This window comes from Eublepharis macularius, chromosome 1 (genome assembly GCF_028583425.1).
Source record: "Eublepharis macularius isolate TG4126 chromosome 1, MPM_Emac_v1.0, whole genome shotgun sequence".
In the NCBI taxonomy this organism is placed as follows: Eukaryota; Metazoa; Chordata; class Lepidosauria; order Squamata; family Eublepharidae; genus Eublepharis; species Eublepharis macularius.
In genome coordinates this window covers 130516635-130535424 of record NC_072790.1, presented here as the reverse complement: position 1 = coordinate 130535424, position 18790 = coordinate 130516635, and the positions used below count along the sequence as shown (strand labels likewise).

The window sequence follows — 18790 nt, the reverse complement described above, 5'->3', positions numbered from 1 at the left end:
CTATCTTGATTTTTTTCTGGTTCTTTTGGGACCACTTTAAGCCCGATCTTTTTCAAACAACCAGTTTTGAGTAGCATTTGTTCCTGTGATTTATTGGTTCTTCCCACCTCTTCCCCCACTTTCCACTAACTGAACTGCGACTGTGGGACAATCCCACCTTATTCTGTCCCCTCCTCATCTTGGTAATAGGGAATTTTTATCCCTTGTGTCAGTAAATTTTCTAGTATCTCTATAAAAAGGCACAGGGGCAATCAAGTCCTAATAGTGATATATCTCTAGTAGACATGCCTGTGCCTTGATATCTCGCCCCCTCTTACTGTCTTCATTTTTTGTGGGAATTTGACATGCTATAGGGAGTTTGTTATAACTTTCAATTCTGGTGAGGATTGTTGCAGAATGGCCCACTGGCATACTTCATTGTTCTTGCTTTACATGACTAAACATTAAGTATTGGCTGCTTGAAAGCAAGTGACTGTTCTGAAGGATGACTCAATATATATTTCTACACATGTGTAATTCTTGATATTTGACAAAAGCATATAATTTTGACATAGTTGTGATTTAAATGCTCTGTTAAATGATCTATCACATTTGATTGGTTAACTTAGTAAGTTTTGACAATTGTTTTTCTCTATTGGTAAGCATTCTACTCATGATACTCTGTTTGATTACAACTGGGAGAGCTATTAGATCAACAGCTAAGAAAATACAGGGAAAAGCCCTCATGTGGGAAAGTCCTGAGGACAGAATGTCTTTCTCACCTCTCCCCTCCAGCTCATGGTGGTACTCAATAGACTGTTCCTGGGGATCTTGGAACTCTCAGGAACAGCAGCGGATGCAATGTGAGGATCTGTACAGGGAGAGGAAAGGGCAAAAATCACTCTCATTCTTGGGAAGACACCTTTGGATCCAAGCTACTGTCTCCTCCTATTGTTCTTGCTCTACCCAGAGAAAATTAACAAACCGCACTGTAGCTGAGAACCTGTGATAGGAATTGCTTTCAAGAAGTTTTGTTCATTTTGTTCATCTAGTCAGGAAGAGGTAGAGAAGACAGCAATGAATGAGCAAGGAAGTGATAGAGAGGATAGGGAATGTATGTTTGTGAACTGAAATTGCAAACTCTATGCGTAGATGTTGACTTTCTTTTTATCTTTCTTCAGATTGTGGGATAATGATAGATTTAACTTTCATATCAAAAATATAAGCTGTAAATATTTTCTCTCAAACATATTACTTAAAAAAACCCTTCATCCCTAGAAACACTAACTAGCTGTTGCGGAGTTCTGTTGCAAATTATAACAATATTTTTCCCCCAATACAGATTAAGCTTGTAAACATTAACTCAACTGACATTGCGGATGGTAGACCATCTATTGTGCTTGGATTGTTGTGGACTATCATTTTGTATTTTCAGGTACTTTTTCCCTTTATTATTTTTAAAAAAACTGTTTAAAGTAAACTTCCAACAGTTTTATCAGTAATTCAGAGAGTGTACACTGGTGCATATTAGTAGTCTATGAAAGTACAGCATAGTTTGCTATGAGAAGTAAATTAGTTACATAATCGAATCTCTTGTGAACCTCATTGCATCCCTGCATGAGTGCCTGTTCAGGCTTGCTTCCTTCCACTTTAGGATTATGTTTCTCAGATGGCAGGTAATTTTTTATTTTAAGTGCCTCATACTTTGGAAAACTGAATTATACCATCCTATATAACATAAATGAATTATATCATATTTATAACAACATTTTACAACAGAAAGAGATGCATACTGTGTTATATAGTGTTCCACTAAGGAACAAACAAAGTCCAATTCTCAATATATTTGTTTGATAATTTGCAACCTTCATTAATTTCTCTAATTTGTTAGTTTCATTTGTGCTATTTGGTAGTTTTCTTAACCAGTTATAAGTATCAGGTTTCTCTCTCAGTGGGGATTTTTTCCAATTGGCTTTTCTTTTTCAAATATTTAAGTTGCTGGAGGAATGATAAATAATTTTTATCAGTAAATGTAATTTTCATAAGTAACTGTAATCAACTGTATCACACTTCCCATGTCTGCCTGTTTAATTCAGAAGAATGTCATGAGGGAAAAGTTCCTCTCTGTTAGAGTATAAGAAAAATGGACTGGTTGTGCAGTGTGATCAGAAGTACCACATTAAAAAAAAACATACCTGTATGTTTGGATCAGAAGAAGAGCTCAAATTATTCCCCTGCCCCCCCACCCCCCACCTCCCGTTAGCCCAACTGTATTATTTGCAAGAAAAATCAGTTATTGAAATTCCACCGTTTAGGGATTAGTACAGTTAGCAAAACAACAATAAGAAAAAGCTTTACACCAGTTCCAAATTTACATTAGAATTCTGAAATTACTTGTGAACGTTTAACATTGAGCACTAAGATAAAATAGACAGTTATTAAATGCTAAATGTGAAATTCAGTGATAGTTGGTGAATGTTTAAAACTTGAAAACTAAGCACCTTATCCTTCAATCCTAAACACAAATAGTTGAAATAAAACTGCATTCAAAATAAAAACAATTCACTTCTAAGTTAGAGACCCCCAACCAAGCCAAGTAAATCATCAACCATAATGGTGCTTTCCTCTCCTTGACTAAGAAAGTACTCAAACAGAGCAATCCTATGCTGAGTTACACCAGTTTAAGCCCATTGATCTCAAGGCACTTATATGGGCCGTATTTATTAAATCTGACTCAAGAGAAATCAATGTAGTATATGTGCTTTTAACCTACGTTGACTGACTTGAATAACTCAGTGTTGAAAAAAAATGAAAAATGATTGTGTGAAGCAGTCCCGGGATGGTGGTTACAATGTACAAACCTCTTGTTTTATGAATGTTCTATGAAACTGTTTAGTTTACACTTGCAAGCTTCTCTCACAAGTGCCTTGGGAGTATAAAGGGTTGCTTGTGGCCACATGGCTGTGCCACACTTATCTGGGGGTGAATTTATGTTAATTCATGCCTCATGTCAGGTACTACATGCAATTTATAGGATTGTAGTGGCTGAAAGATGTAAGACCACAGTCACATAAATCAAAAAACAGCATGCACAGCTATGTGGAGATGGTAGTTCAAACAAATAACACCTGTACATGAGAACAATCTGTCCAATAACATTGCATGGGCAGTAACTGACTTGTCTTACATTCTTTGTAGGATGAATTCTAAAATGTAGATTACAAGTAAAAAAAATTTTTTAATCGGGGCACTTTTTCATGTAGTGTGTACAGTTCAGACTATTAATGCAATGTAATAACTAACAGGGAAATGGACAATTGCTAAATTGTTCACTGCAGTTAACAGACTTTGTTCCATATACAGATTGAGGAACTTACAAGCAACCTCCCACAGCTGCAGTCATTATCCAACAGTACCTCATCTGTGGACAGTGTTGTCAGTTCAGAGGCTACCAGTCCACCATCTAAGCGAAAGGTGGTATCCAAAGTCAAAGGGAATGCAAAGAAGGCATTGCTAAAATGGGTTCAATACACAGCAGCAAAGTAAGTAATCTATGGATTTACTTGATTGTGGGTTAAAATAGGGCAACGCTATTTTGCATAAGCAAAGTAAGATTTATGACAAAGAGCAATGAAAACAGTAGAGAATTGTAAAAACGTGTGTAGACTTCTCTAAAAGGAGCCTGCAATTCTGGCACTTGAGACTCTTAACTGGTCCACTCCTCCCACCTAAGGTTGCCAGGTCCCTGGGGTGTCAAATTGGGGGATGGAGTGGGTGCAGTGAGAGTCACATGGGGGCACTTAACTCTAGAGCATCCTTGCATTGCACCAGGAACGATATTACGGAAGTAATGGGTTGTACAGGGGCCGATTGAGTAAAAATTGGCCTCAAACGCTAAATTGGGGGCTAATTTTTATTCAGTCTGCCTCCAGTGCAACTCATTAATTCTGCATCGCAATAGGAATGATGTTATTCCTGGTGCAACACAGGAGTGCACTTTGCCTTCCTCACTGTTCCCGAATTTGTTTTTCCCCTTTCAGCCAGGTGAGGGGGGCAGAGGCTGGAGGCAGGGCTGGAGGCAAGTTATCGGCCAGGCAGGTCAGACTCAGAAGTCTTCCAAGTGCACGTCTCAGCAGCAGGAATCACTCACTCTAAGATCTAGGCAGTCACAGTCCAAAGCAGGCCAACCAGAGTCCCAGCCCCAGCCCCAGAGACAGAGAGCCAAGCCAGCAGCAGCAGCAGCAGCTCTCTCAGTCTTCAGACGGCAACAAAATGGAGGCTGCTCTGAGGCAAGCCTCTTAATTTAACTCCTTGCAGCAGTTTAAAAAAGGCACTCTCCTTCTTGAGAATCCCATTGGCCAAAGAGAGAGCTACTGGAAGGACTGGCCACTCACACTTCCCCCTCCCTTCCTGCCTCTGCCTCACTTCCCCTCCCTTATCCACCCCCCATCGGTTTAAAAAAGGTGGGGAGCACTGTTTCTTTACTGTTCCAGCAAAGGAACAACGAGGAATAGCAAGGAACATCCCTGCTGCGATGCCTAAATTTTACCGAATTTTACAAAATGAATTCAGTTAGATTAAATGTGGTATTTATTTTACCGAGTTACCAAATTTATTTGGTAATACAAATTTAAGTTTGATAATACCGAAATTTTACTGGATCAGGTAAAATTTGGTATTTTTCCAAATACTGAATATAAATCGCCCATCCCTATAACAGATAGGCCCTCCTGAACACCATCATGGAGAGTTGTCATGTTTAAGAGCAGAAGAGAAATGATAAGAACTTGAACAAAAATGCTTTGATTGATGGATGTTCTGTATATGACTCAAGATCCTCTGCACAACTATATGCATACCAGACTTTAAGGAAATACATCTATTTAGACAGAGTAATAAGAGAATGAAAAGAATATGAATATCAGTGTGTTATGCAGTCATTTCAGGCAGCTAAATCCTTTTCCAAAATGTGTGTTTGTTGCAGTTATGCCATATTACTGTTATATGATATGCCAATATCCTCCTTTGTGGGGAGGGGGGGATGATTGATTTTAATTTTTCGAACCTGCTTACTGCCCTGTTTTTTACTGTTCAGTTGTTGGTGAATATTGCCAGCGACTGTTGCCATCTTGGAAACCTTTACATTATTGTCATGAGTGTGAATTTTATAATGTGTTTCAATGAAAATTTGACGGATATTGTTAATTATATGTATTGTTTTTAAATGTTGTGATTGTAGGCTCTTTTTTTCTGTTTTTTCTGTTTGGGTTCTTTTGTCCCAAAGTCATTCATCAGTTGCAGCATCCACTTCAGTTGTCTGCATGTCTCTGCTTCTGATACATATTCAGCTTCAGTCAAGGACAGAGCCAGAGTTTCTTGTTTTCGGCTGCTCCGGCTCACTGCTCCATTGCCATAAAAGGACAAATGTTCACTGGTAGATTTTCTGCCCTTGGTTTCTCCTGCTCAATCTGCATCCATATATCCCACCAACCTGGGATTATCTCTTGTTGGCAACTTCAGTTTCAGATGCATAGTCCCATTCAGGTATTTGGCCAGTCTCTTGACTGCATTCCAATCTCTTTTGCTTGGTGACTGAACCTTCCTGCACAACATGCCAACTGCTGCTGCTATATCTGAATGCATCAGGGTACTTACATACAGCAATTTTCCAATTGCTTCCCTGTACTGTTTATTGTTGGGCAGAAGTTCATCATTTCCCTGTTGCTTTAGGTAATTTACTTCCACAGGAGTATCTTCTGGCCTACAATTTTTCATTTGCATGTGTTCTAGAAACTCTAGGACTTCCTGGTTTTGGCTGAGAAGACCTTCCATCTTCTCTTTCTACTTGGACTCCTAGGTAATAGGTGATAACTCGTAACTCTTTCACTTCAACTTCTTGACTCAGATGTTGGACTATTTCATCATAGTCCTTCTTCTCTTCATAACACAAGATCTGATCATCGGTGTAAACCAGAATGAAAGTCCATCTATTGTCTTGGTACCTTGAGTAAAGACATTGTTCAGCTTTGACATGCTTAAAACCTTCTTTGGTCAACGTTTGGTATAGTTTTTCATTCCAACACCTTGCAGCTTGTTTCAGCCCATATAAGCTCTTTTGCAGTTTACACATGAGATGCCTGTTCTGGGATTGATCGAATTCTCGTGGCTCTTCCATGTCAACTTCCTCTTTTATTTCACCATGCAGAAAAGCTGTTTTTATGTCTAGATGCTTCATGTGCATCTTTTGCGCTGCAGCTATACTCAGGAGCACCCTTATTGAAGTGTGCCGCACCACTGGTGCGAAGGTCTCTTTATAGTCTTCACTGTATTTCTGAGTGTAGCCTTTGACAACCAATCTTGCCTTGTATCTTTGCACTTCACCTTCTGTATCACATTTGGTCTTGAAAATCCACTTGCCTCCCACTGTTCTCTTCCCTGGAAGGAGTTCTTCAAGGTTCCGTGTCTGGCTTTTTATGAGAGATTCAGTCTCTTCCTCTGCTGCCCTTTGCTTCTTTGGCAAGCATTTTTGTTATGTCTTCCCATGTGGAGGGTTCAGGCACAATTTCTGTCCTTGCCAGAAATTGGTGGTATGTTCGTGTTTACTCTCTCTCACCACCTGATATATGACTTTTCATTTTCTCTGTTGGTGCACTTTCACCAATGTCTACTATCTTCCTTACATTAACATAGACAATGTGGCAGATTTTTATTGTTTCAGTCTTTGGGTTAAGGATTCAGTATCATCTGCGTCCTTGTGCATATCCCACAACAATTCCTTCTTCTGCTCGGAGATCCATGTTAGACCTTTTTTCTTTAGGAACATAACTGTAGGCTTTTGATCCAAAGATCATGAGGTGATTCAGACTGGGTTTGTGCCCATATCATAGTTCATATGGGGTATTGTTTGCACCTTTGGTGGACAGTCTATTTTGCAGGTAGGTAGCAGTGTTAATTGCTTCCCCCTGAATTTCTCAGGTAGCCTTGCTTCGAGGAGCATGCACCTACTAATTTCAGTGAGAGAGTGATTCTTTCTCTCTGCTACTCTGTTCTGCCCTGGCATATATGGCACTGTAACTTGATGCTGAATCCCTTGTGTGGTCATAATTTTTCATTTCATGTCCTACATATTCACCTCCAATGTCAGTGCAGAGTGCCAAAGGCCCTCTCTGGAACCTGTTACTGACCGTTGCTACATAAGCTTTAAATTTTTCCAGCACTTGATTTTTCTTCCCGATCAAGTATGTTACAGTAAACTTGGAGAATGCATCAGTGAAGGTGAGAATATATTTGTTACCACTTGGTGTCACTATTCTTATTGGACTCCATAGGTCACTATATATTAAATCTAATGGCTGCCTTGCGTCATTTTCCTCAGCTCCTTTTCCTCTAAAGCTGGGTCGGACTGCCTTGTTTTTAATGCCGCATACACATTTTTCTTCAAAAACACACTTTGTAAATTGCATGACTTTTGTCAGATTATTGTTTTGAAGTTGGCTGATTGAATTTACATCTTGGTGCCCAAAACGCCGGTGCCAGATTAAAGACAATTTATGTCATTTGCAAAGTCTTTTGCATTTGCAAAGTCAGCTGCTTGCTGGCATGTTTCCAGGGCACATAGATCATTCCACTTCTTAGCTACAGCTATTGTTTCTCTGTCTTCCTTAATGAGACATTGTTTCCCAAAAAATACTTGCATGTTTTTCTCTGCAAGCAAGCTTACAGGAAGCCGGCTAGTTTCCAAAGTTGGCACATAGAAGCACTTTTTTAGCAAAATTTCCCAGGCCTGTTCATTTGGAAGTTTGCATCTTAATGTTCCAGACCCTCTGCCTGCTATTTCTACAAATCTGCCATCTGCTACATGCAACACCTCCCTTTTTTCTTCCTTTAGCGTTTCAGAGAAAGCTTTATTCCCTGTCAAGTAAGCTGTACATGCAGAGTCAATATACCAAAATTGCTCTTTAGGTTCTCTTTCTGCTCACATAAAGTATTTCTTTGCAGGTTTTGGTTTGTCACGTTGGAAATTCCTCACTGCCCTTCCCTTTCCTCTCCGGGAGGAATTCTTTTATTTGAAGAGATGGTAGTCCCTTTTGAAGTGCCCACTTTCCCCACATACATGACAAAATGCATCAGCTTTCTTGCTTAACTTTACAGCACCCATAGAACCTTCACAGTCCCTCAGTCCAGACCCTTTGTCTGAGTTCTGGAATTCCTTATTTCTATTATACTCCTCCAGCATGCTTATGGCTTGACTCAGAGTCAAATCTTTCTTAAGATTTGACTCTGATTGATGAAACTTTCATACTCTGGTTGCAGGCTGATCAGCAACAGTACTATGCGATTTTCATCAAGGAGATCTTTTCCAGCTCATCAAAGCTGCTGGACTAAAGCCAGAAAATCATCCAGGTGCTCATGCAAGCTCTGATGCTCTCCCATTCTAATACAGAACAACTTCCTTTGTAAAAACATTCTACCCTTAAGCAAAATGTCTGCATAAAGTCTTTGAACTTCTTTCCAGATATTTTTACCTTTATCAATATGAATCACCTGCAAAATATCCCAGTCCTCCAAACCTTTAAACAGGATCCCGTTGGCTTTGTCACTGTGTTCGTCCCATTTTCTTTGCTTTTCAGGTTCCTTATTTGCCACTCTTGGATCTTTAATTGCGTCCCAAACTCCTTGTTCCATGAAATGAGTCTGAATGTGGGCTTTCCAGATTACATTTCTTTCATTCAGCCTTTCTATCACTGCAACTTGCTGAATGCTATAGGCAGCCATTTTGTCCCTTGGGTCTCTCTTTCACAGAGCTTGTGAAGGGGGCCTCTGGTGAGTCTTAGTCCTTTAACTAGCGAGCAATCCACAAACCATCTTCTGCTACCATGTAGGCTTTGGTATATATTAGGAATGACCTTGAGTCTGATTAAGGAGTGAATGAAGAGAGTTTATTCAGGAATTACAACTTTCATAGAAAGCAGAGAAACAGAATAGATATTAACTACCTTACTGAGCTGGAAGAGAGGGACTTCTGGGAAGAAACAGGAAGTAGCCTAAGAATACCAATCTAGAGACATGCAAAAAGGATAGAAGAGAGGCAGAAAGAAGGATCGTATTTTGCTGCCCCCTGTAGGTATTCTGTGTCTTCTGCCTTCTGTGTACACAAAACATTGTATTTCCAACAGTGATCCTCCCTGAGTCCACTTTCGGGGAGGACGGAATAGAAGTGTAATAAAATAAATAAAATAAAATAACTGTAAACCTGGTAGCTGCAAAATAAACAATGTATCCTATGCAGCATGAGTGGAACTGCACTTGCGGTATAGAATTTTCTAACACCATCCTTCTTGTTGCAGCCCGCTCTCCTCCCTGAAATTCAGTTTCTTAGGTGTGGTGTATACCCTTTAGAACAGAATGGGATGTAGTGTGGTGGTCTGCAATGCACTCAAATGGCTTAGGATCCTACCCAGTGTAAATAATACCTCGGCCGTTTTTTTTTTCTTGAATCACCTTTTTTAATATAAAAGTAAGAGTGCTTGTACAGAATATCTTAAAGTATCTTATGCATTTAACTGTTGATGTCTCCTAAATGCTTGTTTCCTGAATTTCAGGGTTTTTAATATTGCAAATATTTCCCACAACAGAGCTCATAATATCAGAATCTGAGATTCTTCTAAAGCTGTGCCTTGGAACATTGAAGCAACAAAAACAAACACTCCCTTCAAAACTAACTTCTTCTGTGCCAAAGCATTATTGATATCTATCTGAATACCTACATTTATGTTTCTTAAAGTCATACTTTTTTTTTTACATTACAAAGGATGCAACATAAAAACACAAACAGAAAGGAAACCCCATCCAATCCCCATCCAAATAAAACTTTTTGTTTCCAATAAAACATATTTTAAAATGTTTTTGGCATACAAGCTTTGAAGGGACGTATTGTTTTCTTGTTTGTATGTTGTAGTCCAATGCATTTGAGTCCTTGTGGAACATATAAACGAAAGAAAAGAAAGATCATCTAAACTAACCCCTTTGTGTTCATGTAATTGTGTGATTCTGTAATGTAAAAACACAAAATGTAAATTGGCTGGGGATAGTTTGAAAAGTTTCCTTTGCAGAGGGAGTTGCTGAAAAATATAATGGCATTTAGCCACATAAAAACAAAGTAGAATAATAAACTAAAAATATTTTTGGCACACCACATATAGTTTATGTTGGGGTTTTATTTACATTATGTAGAAAGAAAAATAGTTACATAGTTTCACACCATAAAGTTTTAAAATAAAACTTCTAAAATATGTTCACATAGGGAAAAAGTGATCTTTTAAAATAACATTGTATAGCGTCACACATCTAGAAGCAGTGAGTGAAGTGGATTTACTTAAAAATTAAACTGCATTTCTAAGCAGAGTTCCACCTTTCTAATTTCATTGACTTCAGTGAACCTAGAAGGGTGAAAATTTGTTTAGGATTGCACTGCAGTTAATCCAATGACCTTGCTAGAAAAGAATAAATTCTATTTTAGAGACCTTTCAAAAATGTAACGCACTCTGGATTGATGGCAGAAGCGAAGAATTGAGGTTCAATGTTAAGAGTCTGAACAGTCTGTTACAAAATTATTTATTATTAAGGCAAGCTGGCGTTGAAGTCAAGGATTTTGGACAAAGCTGGAGGAGTGGTGTCGCGTTTCATTCAGTTATTCATGCTATTCGTCCAGAATTAGTGGATTTGGAAAAGCTGAAAACAAGATCAAACAGGGAAAATCTGGAAGAAGCCTTTACAATTGCAGAGTCAGAACTGGGAATCCCAAGACTTCTTGATCCTGAAGGTAGCGTAATCTTTAAATCATATTGTGCTCTGAGAGTATTCCTAAGCAGGACTACTCAGAATCCTGAGCAGAACTTTAAGTGGGGTTGTACTTCCTACCATTGAAGAAAAATGCTTGAGATTCTTGCTAAATGTTGATCTCTTGTTGGAGCTTGGTCCCAATTTGCAGGTGTCATGCTGATCCATGCTTCAGTAGCCTCGAGGTTATATTACTGTCACACCACTCTACTTTCACAAGATTGCAGTGCAAATAAAAGGGTGGAGAGGAGAATAATGTAAACTTCCTTGGATTCCCATTGAGGGTATATGTTAAGTAAATAAACGAACACATATATGCCCTTGAAGACAATCTGGAAACTGCAGCAGGTACAAAATGTGGCCACCGTTTATTTTCTGAAGGTGGCCAGTGGAACCCTGTTATTCCTATTCTGAGGTTCCTTCACTGGTTGCCATTTAGGTTCTGGGTCCAGTTCAGGGAGTTGAAGTTTACTGTTGATTACCTCATGACCTGGAGCCCAACTGCATGAATACCCCCCTCTCCCTGCATGTTCCCTTATGGCAGCTTTGTTCTTATCAGGATCTACTATCAGTACCTCCACCCCTTTTCCCAAGGTACTTTTAGCAACAGTCCAGACTCAGGCCTTTCCAGTGATTTCCCCATCACTCTGGGACAGCTTCTCAGAGGTCAGGGGAGGGTGCTCTTACCCTTACCCTCCTGGCTTTCCTGTGAGGCTGCAAAACAGAGCTCTTCCAGGGAGCTTTTGGGGCAGCCTTAGCCTGGGTTAAGGGAGAATACCCTTGCGTGGTTGGTGTAAGGTGATTTTAGACTGGTTTTAATGTTTTTATGCCCTGACCTGGATGGCCCAAGCTAGCCCAATCTAGTCAGATCTTGGAAGTGAAGCATGTTTAGCCCTGGTTAGTACTTAGATAGGAAATGACCAAGGAAGAACATGGTTTCTGTGCAGAGGCAGGCAATGGCAAACTTCCTTTGTTCGTCTCTTGCTTCAAAAACCCTCTGGCGTTGTCATAAGTTGGCTGCAACTTGCAAGCACTTTGCACACGTGCTTTTATATCTGTCAACTCATTTTTAGTGTTTGTTTTATAAAATTGTTTTTATATTTTTGTTACCGCCTTGAGTCTTGAAGTGCTCTGAAGAAGGGAGCATGTAAACATTTTAAATAAATAAATCCTATTCAGAATTATTCATTAGGCTTACTTCCAGAAAGGTGTTCTTGGGTTGCACTGTGAAAGTCATATTTAGGATGGAGCTTGTTTGTACTTTTAGCAAGTTTAAGCAATGTTTGTTCCAACACTTTCTGCAAATCAATTATGTGTGAACTTACTATCATCCTCATTCTTTCAGATGTGGATGTGGATAAGCCAGATGAAAAATCTGTCATGACCTATGTGGCACAGTTCCTGAAACTCTACCCTGATCTTCATAATGCAGCTAGTGAATCACAAGAGACTGACGTACGTTTCTAATTATAATTTATACAAGCTGTGGGGACCTGTAAGACTAACAGGGATGGAAATCCCTTTCCTCCATATAGGTCCCTGCTCCTTTATCTACATCCCTCTACTTCTATCTTCTTAAATTTCTCTCCAACCCACTTTTTCCCCACTCTCCCTTCCTAGACCTTTCTCCCTCCCCAGTTAGTTTCCCAGTTCTTTCTTTACTTTTCCTCCCTCATCCATTTCTTGTCTTTCTGTCCCTGCTCAACACTCTCTCTGCTTCTCTCTACTGCAATTGTCCCCTAATCTGCAGATATGAGTTGCCTGAACCCAAGTTTCAGAGGCTCAGTAGCTAGGCAACCACACAGTGTCGATAGTGATCTCATGTGATTTCACAAGAAGCATTCTCCATTTGGAGGGATTAACCCCCTTCCATTTGTTTTTTGTTAAATTTTGAGATTTTTATGCAAACCTGGGAGTTCTCCCTGGAATTTCAGAACCCCAACAGTACATGGCCCCAATTTGCAAGTCTTTTTAGATCCACACTTTATGGCCAGCATTTAGAATTAGATATTGATAGTCACCAATCAACAACAGCTGTCCATACATGTGCATTCTCTGTGGTGGCCCCCACCATATGGGATGGCCTACCTGAAGAAGTTAGGAAAGCTCCCACTCTCCTTGCTTTCTGCAAACTATGCAGACCTGAATTATTCAAGTGGGCTTTACTCTGATAGCAGGGCTATACTGTTAGAAAGTGGTCTCAGATTGCTTCAGTAGAGGGACAGTGACCATAGACTTTACTACTGTTATGCTAATGTTTGCTATCTGCTGCTGTTTGTATGATCCTACCAGGTAGTTTTAAGTTGTTTTATGTTGTTTAATGTATCATTCTTAGACTTATTTAAGCTCTGTTTCAGTATTTCTCTGTGTGGGATTTCTGCTGGTTTTAAATCCTTGCAAATTTGTATTCATAGACTCTAATACATTGTTTATTGAAATGAAACTGACTGTACTAATTCACATTGTGTAATCCTCCTTGAGTCTTAGTGAGAAAGGCAGACTATAAATAATGTAAATAAATAAAATAATGTGTGTATTGCCCTGTAATCTTATGCAGTTACTGCAATCTAATTGCTGTAAAATCAATGCATTTAGGAGTAACTCTCTATAGGATTGCACTGTAAGTCAAGTTGTTACTCCTATTTTCAAAATAATTTGGAATCTTTTTTTAAAAAAAAAAACTAACAGTTTGAAATAATGATCTGTTAGTTGGCAGAGGATCATTCAGCCAATTTAAGGACAGTTTCATGGAGCACTCGCAATAGCAATAGAGGGGCCTTTAATTGTGGCCCCGCCTCAAGGGAGATTTGAAATAGTTTAAAGAAACATGAGCTTTTCTATGTAGCTTTAAGGAGTACTGATGTCAGTAAACTTTTACAAACTTTTACAAACTTTGTATTCATTGGATTTCTTTGAACCTTTTAAGGTGTTAAGCATATTTTAGTGTACAGTGGACTTGTGGTGCAAACGGTTGACACAAGGAAGTAATGATCTGTTCTTATTAATGAATTTCTTAATCTATTTGGATTAGTAATTCTAGAAAACCTTTTTTTGTCTTGAAGATAGTTTCAGGAGTGTAGCTATGCTGATCTGCAATAGAAGAGCAAGATTCAGGTTCAGTAGCATTTCAGAGACCAACTAGATTTCCAGGGTATGAGCGTTTGGAAGTCAAAGCTCATACTCTGGAAATCTAGTTGGTCTTTAAGGTTCTACTGGGCCTGAATCTTGTTTTTGTCTTGTGTGTTTTCCTGTTGGACTGGCCTATCAGTAGTATTTTTATCAGCAAATAATCTTCATTTGCCTTCTAATCCTGATCATACAATCTTTTAATTGGCAAGAATATGAATGCTACTGTGAGACAATCTGTTCAGCTTTTCAAAATCAACACGATGGAGAAGAAGCACCTGGTGCTTCCCAGCAATAACTTTCAATTTCTGCCGGAGAAGAATGGAGACCTTCTGTCCATTCTGGTCTGAAACAGCAACCATGACACACTAAGTATGAAGGGCAAAGTGTTTATCTCATAACTTCTACTTATATTTAAAATGTATATCTTCCTGTCATATTTTATCGGAACAGCACAATTATTAATGTATTTGTTGATGAATGCAATGGCTAGATAATCACTTCATAACATAACTCTCATATGGGTCCATTAGGTGCATTTTTCTGCAATATTCTTTTTAGAGATATTTGAACATGTACATCACAGTTGCATTAGAAATAGCACAGGATGGGTTCGGTTTCGTTTTCTCCGCCATGTCGGACGCTCCTCTTCGCTGGCTCGAGAGGAAGCGGCCGAGCACCCTGTCCGGGCGGCTGATCTGCGAAGATTAGCCCCCAAAACTCCCAGTGAGGGAGGCTGGGTCCGGGACGCTGCGGGAAGAGCCCCCCGGAATCGATGCGGGGGGTTAATTGCCCGTTTGTCCCTACGGAGGCCGGCGGACGTGCGCGGCGCCTCGAGTGCTGCCGGGCCATGAGAAACGGCAAAGAGCAGAACTAGGCGAGAGCCTACAAGTAAGCGAATTCCTTCTGTTATTACAAGCGTACGTGAAGGAGAGGTGAGATCTGAAGCTAAGAAGGCTCACTCTTCCCCTTTGCTGAGTCTCAAAATTTGGTTGGTGCCCCCCCCCCCCAAAATGGCAACAAAAAAACAAAGTCCTGCCCTTGGCAAGTCAGTTTCGGCTGCCTTAAAGGGAGAATCGCTGGAGGAAATTGTACGGAGGGCAGTTGGTGAAGCTATAAAACCCTTTGTTGACAAGCTGAATGAAACAGATCAAAGGGTGGGCTTAATTGAGAGCGAAGTGAAAACCATCAAGGAAGCAGCGGGGGGGGGCAGAGAAGTCTGCTCGGGAAAGTGCGTCACTCGTGAAGGCTACGAATAAAGAGCTTAAACTGGTGGAGAATCAGTTGATCGGGCTACAAGTGGAACGAACACAGACAATTTTGCGCCTCCAGAATGTGAAAGAGGAGGAAAACGAGGACTTACGGGGTCTTGTCTCGGAACTATTGGCGATACCCGCGAGGGCAACTAAAGAAGAAGTTAAAAGCGCCATTTTGGAAGCCCGTCGGGCTACTTCAAAGTATGCAATGAAGCGTCAGTTGCCGCGCGAGATCATCATCGATTTTTCATCTAAGAGGATCCGGGACACTATCCTATACAATTCATATAATGCGGATTTGGACTTTTTGGGCAATAAAATTAAGATATTGAAAGACGTCCCATTTCTAGTCCGGAAAAGACGTTTTAAGTATAAAAAGTTCGCAGCTCTTCTGAGAGAACGTGGAATAAAGTACAAATGGTTATTTCCAGAAGGAATCTGGTTCACCCATAAAGATCAAGCCTTTAAGATATTATCAGAAGATCAACTAAGGGATTTTGAGGACAGGAACCCAGAATTCCAGTGCACCAAGCTAGACGAAAAGGAGAAGCCTGAGGGGGAGGGGGAGGAAACGAGCACTGCGGCTGCAGTTGCGCAGAGAGAACTCCGTCCGGGACCCAGGAGGGGAAGAAAAATCTAACTTGAAATTAAATTGTAATTTGCATTTAGTAAGGTCAACCACTCCATCAATATAATATAAAGCTTTAACTTTTGAATAATGGCAGTATGAAGGGAAAACAGAAATGTAGTGTTTAGTGTTTAGTGTTTGTAGGGTACCTTCCCCTTTTCTCCACCCCTCCCTCCCTCTCTCTTTTTTCTCTCTTCTTTCCTACCCCTTGTGCTATTGTAGTCTTTTGTAGTTACTGTTTTGTAGGGTATGTATGTAAAATTAAAAAAAAAAAAAAAAAAAAAAAAGAAATAGCACAGGATGAAACCAGCGCTAGTGTTGCAGTTACTGATTGAATTATGAAAAGGCTGATGCCCTAGTGGCAGTATGGTGTTAGTATAAGATCCTGTCTTGCAGCCCTCTGTTCCAGTATTTGAGCCCTGGCATTTGTTTTTGGCAATAAAATGCCATTTCCTCTCTACAGAATAGATGAATAAGAAGCATGAAATCATAGAATGCAGAACATATTCTGCCTCCAAGTTTATGAATTGAAAATGAAGATGGCTTTACAGATAAATATGTATATAGTACTTATGGGATTGTCAATGCTTTTGAGCAGTATGCCTCAGTCTGAAGTATGAAACAGTCTCTTTATATGTGTTCTATATTCATTCGTTCGTTTGTTTGTTCGTTTATTCATTCATGTCATTTATAGTCTGCCTTTCTCACTGAGACTCATGGCGGATTGCACAGTGTGCAATTAGTACAATCGATATTAAGGACATTTCCATAAAAAATCCATAGGGTAAATAAATACAAGTTTACAAAAACATAGCATTAGCAAGAATCCAATACAGAATTGAAGAAATGCTGGAGCAGAGCATAAGCAATTCTAGGACTGACATTAGACAACATATAACTACCCAGTAAGATCACACTTGAAGCACAGGTAGCACATAGGAGCACATACTTAAAGCAACAGTATATAAGGCAATGCAGTGGTGAACTCTATGGTCCTTAACTCATTAGCGAAGCATCTGAGCCCCCCTCCCTACAATACAGCCCTCCTATATGAGTAAAAAGCCCTTTTGAATAATTCAGTTTTGCATCATTTGTGGAAAGTCAGGAGAATAGGGGCTCTCCTGACCTCCTCAGGCAGGCCATTCCACAGGTGGATCCCTCTTATGGTTTTGGGCTGTTTTTTGGTTTTTGTCCCCATTCACACTAGCTTCCCCCTCTCCATTATTAACACTGTTGCCCATTCAATTCTTACTAAGAATCTAGACGACGTTTTCCTGGAAAATTTGCATTGCCATTGCATTCCTCTTTTCCCTGTTGTCACTTCATGTGTTGATTTGCTGCAGTTGCACCACAATTTCATCACAGCCCATTCAGGTATGAAATGATTGTAGTGTTGCTTCACCTGGTGTAGAGGAGAGATCTATGATGTGGTGACTGTTGGTGTTTAATCCCCCCTCTCCAGTCACAGTGAAACAATTCTCTTTCCCCTGCGGTCATCATGATTTCTTTAAAAAATATCACTGGTGTCATTAAAAAGCCTGGTGAAACATACAAGGCTTGTCAGTTTTACTGGAGTCCTCTCAACTTCAGGTCCTGATTGAGAGAACTGTTGTCAATTTCACCAATGCTTTTTAAAAAATTACTGTGTGCTCCAGCATTTACTGATGTTCCCCACTCATTTTTAAAGAAAAAAGCTCCCATTCATGCAGCTGCATACACGTGTTATGTGCCATCAAGTTGTTTCCAACTTATTGCAACCCTATGAATTAACAAACCATCTCAGTTTGGGTCTTCCTCTTTTCCTGCTGCCTTCCACCTTTCCTAGCCTTTTTGTCTTTTCCAGTGAGTCTTGTCTTTTCACGATATGAGCAAAGTATGATCGCCTCAATTTCATCATTTTAGCTTATAGAGAGAATACTGGCTTGATTTAATCTAGAACTCTTTTATTTGTCCATGGTATCCGCAAAACTCTCCTCCAGTTTCACATTTCAAATGAATCAATTGTCTTCCTGTCAGCTTTCTTAATTGTCCACTTTCACATCTGTACATAGTAATGGGGAATACTATAGTCTGGATTGTCTTGATCTTGGTCCCCAGAGAGACATCTTTATCTTTAAGGATCTTTTCTAGTTCCCTTACAGCTGCTCTTCCAAGTCTCAGTCTTCTTTCTTGGTTGCAGTCTCCCTATTGGTTGATGATTGAGCCAATTTCAATTTCTTCATTGTCAACCCTAAAACTGTGTAATTCTTCAATAGTTCTTCAATACTTTTGTCATGCAACCATGGGGACTAGGTAATGCATAATTACTAGTGAGTTGAACTAGTGCCAGTCTAATGTTTGAGAGTTCTCTTACTCTTTGGTTGTTGTCTGAAAACACACCTAGTCTACTGAGCTTGAATGCAACAATTCCTGACTCTGTACTAAAGCCAGGATGCCAGTGGTGATGGTCTGTAAAATCACAGAGAAATCTAGAAGAACCAAGAGGGATGTACTCCACCTGTTAGTAGACTGGTGTAGATCATCAAAAAGGTAGACCAGGGTGGTTTCAGTGTCATGCCCAGGATGGGGGCTAGACCAAAAAAGGATCTAGGTAGAGAATTGCATTCTCTGATCTAGCAAAATCCATTCAGAATATGTTTTTGTAATTTTTTGTTTATAATTTATGTAAATATATATTGATAACACTGAAGTTGTATCACCTTTTCCAGTCAAATTAACTTTCATTATCAGTTTACCAAATAAATGTGCATGATTTACATCAACTTGAATATTAGTTTAATTAAATAGCATCATATTGCATTAGTTTAATTTCACAGAATACCAGTTTTACAAATAAATTCATCTTTGGTAGGTTCATCTTCCAGATGTCTGTGCCATTGCCACTGTACAACTGAAAATCTGGAGTAAAGGCTTTTTGTGGATCTTTCATACAGCAGGACACCTCTGATCCACTTGCCTGAGA

General features: G+C 39.6%; 1 protein-coding gene across 1 annotated transcript in view; it reads left to right on the top strand.

Annotated features, from left to right (window-relative positions):
- The window catches only part of SYNE1 (spectrin repeat containing nuclear envelope protein 1), a 471821-nt gene that overhangs the window by 10148 nt on the left and 442883 nt on the right, over positions 1-18790 (top strand). The window contains exons 3-6 of the mRNA XM_055002895.1: positions 1322-1414; positions 3343-3521; positions 10605-10801; positions 12164-12273. Of these exons, the coding sequence (XP_054858870.1) occupies positions 1322-1414; positions 3343-3521; positions 10605-10801; positions 12164-12273 (579 nt within the window). The remainder of the gene's footprint in view (positions 1-1321; positions 1415-3342; positions 3522-10604; positions 10802-12163; positions 12274-18790) is intronic.